Source organism: Bidens hawaiensis, unplaced genomic scaffold (assembly GCF_021521415.1).
Source record: "Bidens hawaiensis isolate Kalapana, Puna unplaced genomic scaffold, B.hawaiensis_p1.1 tig00055988_1, whole genome shotgun sequence".
NCBI classification, from domain to species: domain Eukaryota; kingdom Viridiplantae; phylum Streptophyta; class Magnoliopsida; order Asterales; family Asteraceae; genus Bidens; species Bidens hawaiensis.
Genome location: NW_027500092.1, coordinates 44,258 through 54,487, shown reverse-complemented (window position 1 = coordinate 54,487; position 10,230 = coordinate 44,258). Strand labels below are relative to the sequence as shown.

Genomic DNA, 10,230 nt, shown 5'->3' with positions numbered 1-10,230 from the left:
AAGATTGGGGGAAATATTCTCTGGTAGAGACGTTTGCCTCCTTATTGATAGCACGTGATGGCACAGCCAATTAGGAGAAACTAGCTCGACGTTTTATAACAACCATTCACATGGCTAGCTGTCACCTCCTATCAAAACCAGCCACATGTCCATTCAGGTAGATGGAGACATCTTTCAGAGAGAGACAGCTCCACCAATCGCATTCCCCCACGCCGGCTATAAATATTCTCTCCATCATCGTATTTATTGACAAGTCCCATATCACATCAATCACTTTGATAAGAACATTACTTATTCTCACGTCGGTGGGTATTTATGAGAAGACCCCCATTTTATCCTTCCCGTAACGAGCTCACGGTAGACGTGCAGAAAATCGGGTATTTTTTAAACCCGGAACCGGGTAGGAACCGGTTCCGGGTATAGTCAACAAAAGTTAAACCAGGTTCGAGTAGAAACCGGTTTCGGGTATAGTCGGGTATTTGACCAGGTTTTGACCGATTCCGGGTCGGGTTTTGACCGGTTTCTCAGGGTTTTTGACCGTTTCCTCCGGATTTTTTCCACCGGTTCCGGTTCCGGGTACGGCTCCGAGGAGAAATCCTATACCTGGTCCTACCCGCGGGTAGGGTATGGGTAGGAACCGGTTCCAGGTCGGTTCCGCCGGGTCGGGTCCGGAAGCGGTTATTTTGTGCACCTCTAGCTCACGGTGATCTGTTTTGCAAGGTTGAGATCCGGATCTAGGTTGACTCTATTCATTTCTGCCAAGCCTTACCTATTAATCCGTACCCGATGGAAATATAGATCTTATCCTAATAGGGTTTAGATCCGTGTTTCTTCACCTATCGTTACTTTTTCACAGTATTTTTATATTTAAATTAATTCATTTTCTTCTCTGTTGTTCAGAATTGTAATGCGGAGATTGACTTATTACTTGTGTAACTAAAGGTGCATAATATATTAATCGTGATTTAAAAAATCTCTAATTCGAATGCACATAATTATGAAGTTTTCATTTCTCAATCCCTAACATCTTTCTACCAAACAAAGAAGCTTTTAATGGCACAAACGTTAGCTCCCGACTGGTTCAGTTTTCACCTGCCCGAGAACGAAATTTATAGTTAAACAAAACCAAAAACCATCCAACAGAATAGCATACGGACTGGACTGAATCGTATATGGTCCTATTCTTGGCAGTGCTAAAAATGAACCAAGATTAATATATATCTTTGTTTAAACTTAATAAGACTTTCCTGTAAAACCAGGATTCTGAAGTTCTGTGTTTTTAATAAACAAACAAATCCAAATGATAAATGCACACAACATTACTAGATTAGTTAATTGGAAATGCATACAGAGGATTGCTAAATAGGTTGTATACTTAATCACAACCGCGTTACTTGGATGAAGAAGCGGCGTTTATAGGGGCACCTTCTTCACGCAAACTATTATCTCTGCGGTATGTAGTTTTAGCTCCCTGAAATCAGAGGACACACAACTATGTTAGAACCTCGAGTCCAGAAAAATGAGTGAGTTGGTAGTTAGAAAGAGTGTAAATTAGTCACACCGCACGTGACCTACTCAAGACCAACTCGCTAAAAGCTTCAACAGGGCCAAGCATAATCAAGCCCGAGCCTAAGTTGAACCTTACTAAATTAAGAGCTCGAGCCTAAGCTTCATATTAATGGTATCTATATGTTCCAAGCTTACTTGAAATATTGTTCCAAGCTTCTTCATTCCAATAGCACGTCGCTTGAGCTCGTCTTTTGAAACAGTTGGATCTTTCAGCACCTGAAATGCAACAATGCAAGTGAACTTCGTCTCCTTTTTTATAAACCTTACGTTTTCAAACCGTTATTGATCTAGAATACTCAGTAGTAACAATTATAACAATTAAAAAAGTAGTGTTTTGAGATAATTCAGTCGTTTGAACATTTAGCAAACTTCCATCATTCACAAACTTACATGTCAAATGACCTCTAAATCAGAATCAGTTTCACTATACCCAAACACAAGAAACTAAACATCTGCAATTCAACTTTTGACATGTTCAACCATTTAACTTGTTTCCTTTTTAGTTGATCTCTTTGATTTTATCTCTATTATTATGTTTACCAAAAAAAACATGAACTTACTGCTTGACAGACACGAGATAAGGTTGTCTCAATATCAACAACATTGATCTGCCACAGAGAATTAATCATTTGGTCTTTTTTTTCTTCAAAAGCTTTCAGTATCTGCTCTTCCTTGGCTTCTGAATTGTTCAACTTCTTCAGATCCTCTTGTATTTGTATTAAAGATACCGCACCTGTATAGATCAACTTCCTAGCCATAATTATTATTTCCTACTCTTAATACAACTTTAGAGGATTCATATAAATTATTAGCTAAAAAACACATTTATTCCTAAAGTTTGTTCCTCTTTTAAAAATTTCTCATGTCTCATTCCCGATATCTATCCCTATTCCATTAAATAATACTTATTATTATCTTTTTATTACTTTTTCTCTTTTTTCCACTTTCAACCACTCACAAAAAATATGGTAATTAGACATAGAGAATGAATCGTGAACCTGTATAATTAGGGGATCACGGCAGCTTCCCTAAATTTTTTCCTTATTTAGGGATCTTAGTTCCTAAATATATGGCTAAATGCAGAAGCTGTTGTGAATGCTCTTAGCCGGTTAGAATAAAAGGTTAATATTATAAAAACCAACATATCATCTCATATTTCACGAAAGACTCCTTCAACATAAATTTAGGATATTAAAGTCACTAAACATGTAAAAAACTAGGACCGGCACAAGTATTATATTGAAGTTAAACAAAATATCAGTTATATTATAAACATTAAGGGTATGTATGTTATTTATTTAAAGTAAGTTTATGATTAAAAGTGTCATTGTAAATAGGTTAAGGGTCAGTCATGTAACTATGTTGAAACATTTCTGATGAAACGTTGCGTCGGTCATATTGTGACGGTTGGTAGGGTTTAAATACCCCCTCCATCGATCACTTTTGTTGTATCAGACAATATTCATTAATCAAAGAACTCGTTTAGCGTCATCATTGTGTTCTTGTTATTATATTCAATTTGTTTGATCACCAAGTTACCAACAGTGGCATCAAAGCCAGTTTTAACAAAATCGTTCTGGAGAAGGATTTTCAATATCAACGGAAATTCAATCAAATTGCAGAGTGGTTATTGAGAAATCGATTAAAGGAATTATAGGGATGGTTTAATATTATCACTGGTTGAAATCGAAATCAAGGAATTGGTTCAGCATAAGTTTTGTTTCAGAATTGGCGAAATACGTGGTTGATTGGAACTGACTGTTATCGGCAAATTCAAATCAGAAATAGGGGCTTCATAGATCGAAATATAAGGTTTGATTATTACTATAGATTTTTCGTTCAATTAGAAATTTCATACTGGTTGTTTTGCATCGGGGATTTTCCGATTCACGAGTGTAAAGGAATTGGCGATATGTTTATGAAAGGCAGAGGTTAATGTTAATAAAATGTTACTGTGCATTCAATAATCTAAGAAATATTACTTCAAGTTTGAATTTTTAATTTCAATTAACTTAATTGTTGAATTCGGTGGTGGATTAAGAAGGCATAAACTTACTGGTATTGGTTTGGAGACCATCATTAAATAAATATATTTCAAAAGTTGTTATCCTTGATCAGTGGCTATTGTTATTAGAATATGTTTCTGCACTTTTGTTTGGAATTCTCAATTTAGAATTCATATATTCGGTGGATTTTAAAGAAAAAAGGGGCAGAAAGTTTTGTTGGTTTAAGGGCCATCATCAAAAAATTTAGTGTTTTTTGTTGATTGTCTTCATCATACCATTGTTTCAGTAAACAATTGTGTAAAGAATTATTAGAGGATTAAAGGTTTTAAGTATTTTGGTTTTGTTTTCTACAAATTTAGAAAATAAATTGACAAGAGAGGAAACAAACGGTTTAGTTTTTGGTTAAGGGGAATCGTGATCAACGGCGGAGAAGCGGGATTGATTGTCAACGGCAGAGAGGCGGGTTTGATTGTCAACAGCAGATTGGCGGGATTGGCATCAACAGCAGGCGGGTTTGACTTTCAACATCAAAGTGGGTTTGATCAGATTAGGAACCAAAAGGATAACCAGGTTTTTGTTTTCTTAATATCTTGTACAAGTATTATCATAGTTGATTAGTACTTGTGGGAAGATAAGGAAAAGTTTTTAGTAGAAGGGTCTATTAGTTTAGAATAGAAAGTAGGCACGCACTATGGGGGACGAATCATCTAACAAAGAACCGGTTGCGATTAAGGAAGGAGGAACGTCAATGACTTTCCAATGTCCAATTCTAAATTCCACAAACTACACAATTTGGGCTGTAAGGATTCGAGCAATTTTTAATGTCCATGGAATTTGGGAAGTAGTGGAACCAAATGCGGAAACGGAAACGTAAGTGGATGAAAAGAAAAATAATATGGCAATTGCATTACGATACCAAGCACTTCCAGAAAATATGGTTTTGCAAATTGCAAATCTTACTTCAGCAAACGATATTTGGGATGCATTAAAGGTTCGACATGTGGGGGTTGATAGAGTTAAGGAAGCACGCATTGAAACACTCGAGTCAGATTTTGAATCATTAAAGATGAATGTTAACGAATCACTTGATGTTTATGCCGGAAAGATTAGTCAAATCGCATCACAAGCAAGTAGTCTTGGGCACACTTTGGATGATAAAAGATTAGTTCGAAAGCTTTTGGGCTCTGTACCAGAAAAATATATTCAGATAGTAGCAGTGATCGAACAGTTTGCAAATCTTAACACAATGTCGTTCCAAGAAGCAGTTGGGAGATTGAAGGCTTTCGAGGAACACACTAAGAAGCAAACTAAGGAGGAAGACGTGTCAGGTAAACTTCTATTCACTAAAATGAATGAAAAGGAAATGGGCAAACACCATAAATGTGAGCATCGCGGTTGTGGGAACTCATATTGGGAGGGCTTTGGACGTGGCCAAGGAAAAGGTCGGGGGTCCGGTAGAAGTCAAGGCGATGTTCGAGTACAACATGACAAGCGTCACATACGGTGTCACAAGTGTCATGAACTTGGGCATTACATGAATGAATGTCCAACATGGGGAAAAAAGGAGGAGGCGAATCTGATCCACGAGGAGGACGAGGAACCAACTCTGTTATAGAAGATATTGAAGAATGAAGACCACACTTAAACTATATTTAGTTTAAGGAAGGAGTATTGAAGTTAAACAAAATATTAGTTATATTATAAACATTAAGGGTATGTATGCTATTTATTTAAAGTAAGTTTAGGGTTAAAAGTGTCATTGTAAATAGGTTAAGGGTCAGTCATGTAACTATGTTGAAACGTTTCTAACGAAACGTTGCGTCGGTCATATTGTGACGGTTGGTAGGGTTTAAATACCCCCTCCATCGATCACTTTTGTTGTATCAGACAATATTCATTAATCAAAGAACTCGTTTAGCGTCATCATTGTGTTCTTGTTATTACATTCAATTTGTTTGATCACCAAGTTGTGAAGTTACCAACATGTTAAACATGAATACGACTCGTTTAACTACTTATATCTCATTTGTACAACACAGTTTTAAGTTTCATGTACCAATAAGGAGAAATGATGGAGCTTAACCTACTAATTTCAATAATTTAATATATTTAACAAATTCACGTAGTGTACGTTTTTTATTAACAAGTTTAATCGTGTCTTAAACAGGTTCTCAATCCCTTAAAAAACATGAAAAGGTCACTGAATCCATTTCTGTTGTACTGAAATTGGTATACTTGTCCAAAATGCATGTACTTGTGATAAAATATATAAAATATGACCCGTTTCATTTTTAAATTTGACAAATTTAGAAAACCTGTAGCAGATGAAAACTAGAAATTATAAAACCTGAAGCAGCAGAAACTTGTGATTTCATCTGGTGGCCCTTGTCCCGCACCCACTCGGCTATAAATGGAACCTTCATATAACGTTTATCCTTTCCAAGTTCTCTTGCAGCTTGCCTGGTGTAGATATAGCCAATAGTATGTAGCATAGCCTCACCAAAAGCTGACATTATTATTATTCCAAAATGAGCAGCATAAACAAAGAAAATCAGTAGTCTTTCAAGTATTGTATTCGATTTCATATATGAAAGTCGAAAACAAGCTAAAAGATAAAATAAGCTAGCAATGAGTTTGCAGTCAAAAACTATGCAGTCAATATCGATGGGTTATTGGTTACGGGTCCTCATGTGAAATATCAGTCAAAATATTGATACCGATAATAGCGGCGATATTTCACCTATATTCCCGACATCAGTGTTTTAAGTCTTAATTTTCAACTTTTAGTGTCTAATGTTAGGGTTTTGCGTCTTAATATGTTCCTACTTGCTACAATTGTTACTGTTTTGCATGTTGCAAAAGGATAATTGGTTAATAGTAGGAGAGTATACTCAATTGTTAGTGTTAGACGCAATATATATAAATTCTGCATGATTTAAAAATTACCGATACCCCACCAGTATCCCACCTCTTTAACCAATATCTCAAATATCAGTACTCAACCGATATCCGATATTTTTCCGCAAACTGCTTAGGTCAAAAATCTTAGCTGATATATTTAGAGGTATGTTATTTGTATAATAGTCATTATCTTATAGAATTGTATGGTGATTATGTTTCCTAATTAGAGGTGAGGTAGGTTATTCTGTTCTCTCCCTATATAAAGGGATTGTTATTATCAATAATAAACATAGAAAATCATTCAGCATAAACGCTTTTATGGCATCAGAGCCTTGGTTCTTTGGTTCTGAATACCTCTTATTTTCTTCCCTTCAACCCTTATTATTATCTTCTGCCATCTACCAATATTCCCTCAGCCAATAATCCTTCACCTACTGTGACAATCGTCAATTTTAGGTTAACTCCATTAACTCAACTCCGTCAATTCAAACTTAAGATCACTGAATCTATAACGCACACCTCATTACATTTAAACTAGGGTTTAAATGAACCTTAACACTTACTACATGTGTAGTCTTTCGGGAATTGCACCGAAACGCAAACGAGTTGACGCAAACGATTGGTGAATAAACGAAAAACGTCAAAACAGTAATTATGTGATAATTATGTGTTAGACTTATGTGTTGTGTGATAACATCGTTATAAACGTTAACTCAATGTACTAGAACTAGTTAGTTAAGCTAGAAAAGCAACAATCGAAAGTTGAGGGGCTTGAGTGTAACATAGTATTATTATAAATAATAATAATAATAATAAACCCTAACTCACTTTTTTTTCTTTCTCTTCCTCTACCCCGATCGGACTTCTCTTCCCCCCCCCCCCCCCTCACGGCTGCCGCCACCTATATACACACATACAATCAAGTTCTCAAGCCTTTGATTGAAGATTAAGGTACTAGGAAGGTATAAACGACTATCCTATGCATCCTTTATACTTAATTTCGATGTTTAATGGGTTAATTGAAAACCCTAGAGGCCGATTATGTGTGTATGTAGTTTATATGATTGTTGTTGATTTGATGATGATATGATAACTAGAATGGATATTGTTACATGTTAACTACTTGTGTCTTTGATTTGAGTTCAAACAAAAACCCTAATCATGTATGTAATGTGTAATTGATGTGCGTGGATAGTGATTATGGAGTCTAGAGTGTTATATGAATGAAGGATGGTCCATAGATAGTTAATATGTTAAGTTTGGATGCAAACAGTTTCTGGACAGATTGTGTTATTGATGCTTAATTGGCTGTAACGAGGTGTAAATGTGAAAATTGGTTGAGATTATTGATACTACAGTAATTTTTGGACAAGTAAAGGTTAACTTTTATGATTTTACAAAAACGTTGTGCAAAGCTGAGCTGTTAGACCTGCTGTTAGGGTTGTTTTGTAAATGTTATATCTCATGAACTACGTGACCAATTGGGTTGGTTCCACTTCTGGAAGTTGACTTATTGAGTTAGGAACCTAACCCAAGTGGTCTTGCATTTATTGGATTTTTCGTTTAACAGGAATTTCAAATAACATTCTGTTGCGCATGAATTTGACTGTTATGAGCTTGCTGTAGTGTTTTGATCATTATGAGAAATCTATGTGGAATAAAAATAAAATAAAATATGTTCTGGAAACCTAACACATGCATGCTTTAGTGATGATTTTTGGTAAATTAATTGAGATGCTATGATCGGTGGAATAGTACAATCTTTCAAGTAGAATTTCTGTCTCGGTGAAACTAGCTGCTGAATTTTGTGAAAATGCATGAAACATGATTATTGCTAGTTAATTGTTATGTTTTGACCAAATTGCCCCTGCGGGGAATACTTGCTAAATAGTTGTCGTGTTTTGACCAAATTGCCCTTGCGGGGAATAATTGCTAGTTAATTGTTATGTGTGACCAAATTGCCCTTACAGGGAGAAATTGCTAGTGATGTACATTATTAATACATGACACATAAATAATTGCTCACACACGTATCGTATCACAAATGTACTTGTTAAGTCACACACGATTCACAAACAAACACGAAACGTATCTTGTGATTAGGAATTATGTGTCGGGTCTAGAGACTCGATATTAGTTCCGATACTTAGAAAATCTCCTTGTTGTTTTAGAACGCTAGAGAGAGTTTTCTGTGACGCGCATCACTTGGTGATTTACTTTGGGAATTCTTTCCAACAGTGAGTTTCACTTTCCCCTTTTAAACTTTTTAAACGCTTTTCACTTGGGGGAGATAACATACTCCGAAACGCATTTAAGATTTTGTTAATATAGATTATATATCACTTGTAAAGACTAAGTGGCAAACGCAATAACTAAAGTCCTTCATAACATCGAACCGGTTAATATTTGGATAATAGCGAGTCATTGTTGAGTAGTACTACTGGGTTTGACAAACCCCACCCAACGCTAAACTCGACTGGAGGTCGAGTGGGTGTAATCTTGGCTAAACACATACCATGGTCGGGATAGACCTGGTGGCAAGGCAAATGATAAACAGTCAGCTTCGGTGTCGAACACTTAGTGATACTTGTTTTATAGGCTAGCTACCTATAGATATATAATTGACATAACACTATCTGGGAACGCAAAACCCTTAACGCAAAACGCTGAACGTAAACGCTAAACACTTTATTTTATATAAACTTGTGAACTCACCAACCTTGTGTTGACACTTTTAGTATGTTATTCTCAGGTAGCCGAGGCGGGCGCGCGGTTTAGGATCATGCATTGCTTGAAACACTTTTAATTATGCAAACTTATTTTAAACTGTTATCATTGGGTTTTAAGTCGTCCTGCGTGACGCAACATTGTTTTCTATGGTTTTACGCTTCCGCATTTAATTACTCGTAAACGTTTTCATGGTTTTGAAACTTTGTTTTATGGTTTGATTATAACTAATGATTCCGATCCTGTTAGTTCACACCCTCTGACGGTAAAACTCCGTTAGTGGATTTTGAGGGTGTGACACCTACCTACCTCTTTTCCTCTTTTTTTTCTTATTTCCGATCCAGCAAATCCTAATTGGAAGCCATGACAAAAACTGATATGCCGACCTCATCCAATTCAAACCCAAACCCGTCTTTACACTCGGCATATTCCGTAAACAATGTTCAATCAAAAGTCCGAACCCTTGACGGCACTACGGTGACCTACTCGGCTTTGATAAAATTATTTAAGTTTCATGCGACCACTTACCGGGTGCTCAATCATCTTGACGCTACTCCTCCTCCGGATGATACCAATCTTGCATACCCAGCATGGAAAGAATTGGACGCGCTGGTCTCACAATGGATTTACAGCCGGGTTTCAGACGATTATTTGCAACAAATTCTGGACACCGAGGCTTCGGCTCGACAAACTTGGCTGAAACTATAAAGGTTTTCCTTAGTAACACGCATGCAAAGGCTGCAGCGCTCGAAACTCGGTTTGTCAATCTCACGCTTTCCGGTTGCAGTTCCCTTGATGTTTATTGCAAACAACTTAAAAATATTGCTAATCAGCTTGCTGATGTGGACCAACAAATAACTAAAGAACGCCTCGTGTTACAACTAGGTCGTGGCTTATCTAAGGAGTTCGACACAACCACTTCATTGATTAATTCTCAAGCAACCGACTGGGACACGGCCAAATCTTTGCTGAATGACATTGGCCAAGCCGCACGCCAGCAGCAGTCCTCCACGATGCTCGCTACCAC

At 36.6% G+C, this 10,230-nt stretch overlaps 1 protein-coding gene across 1 annotated transcript; it reads right to left on the bottom strand.

The window, feature by feature from the left end:
• Window positions 1-1,196: 1,196 nt before the first annotated feature.
• Window positions 1,197-6,076, bottom strand: LOC143601264 (chaperone protein dnaJ 10-like). Its single transcript, XM_077078718.1, has 4 exons — window positions 5,923-6,076; window positions 2,130-2,302; window positions 1,705-1,785; window positions 1,197-1,471 (listed from the first exon to the last, which is right to left on the bottom strand). Exons 1-4 carry the CDS (start codon window positions 6,065-6,067, stop codon window positions 1,391-1,393), a joined length of 480 nt encoding a protein of 159 aa, XP_076934833.1. The 5' UTR covers window positions 6,068-6,076; the 3' UTR covers window positions 1,197-1,390.
• Window positions 6,077-10,230: the final 4,154 nt, after the last annotated feature.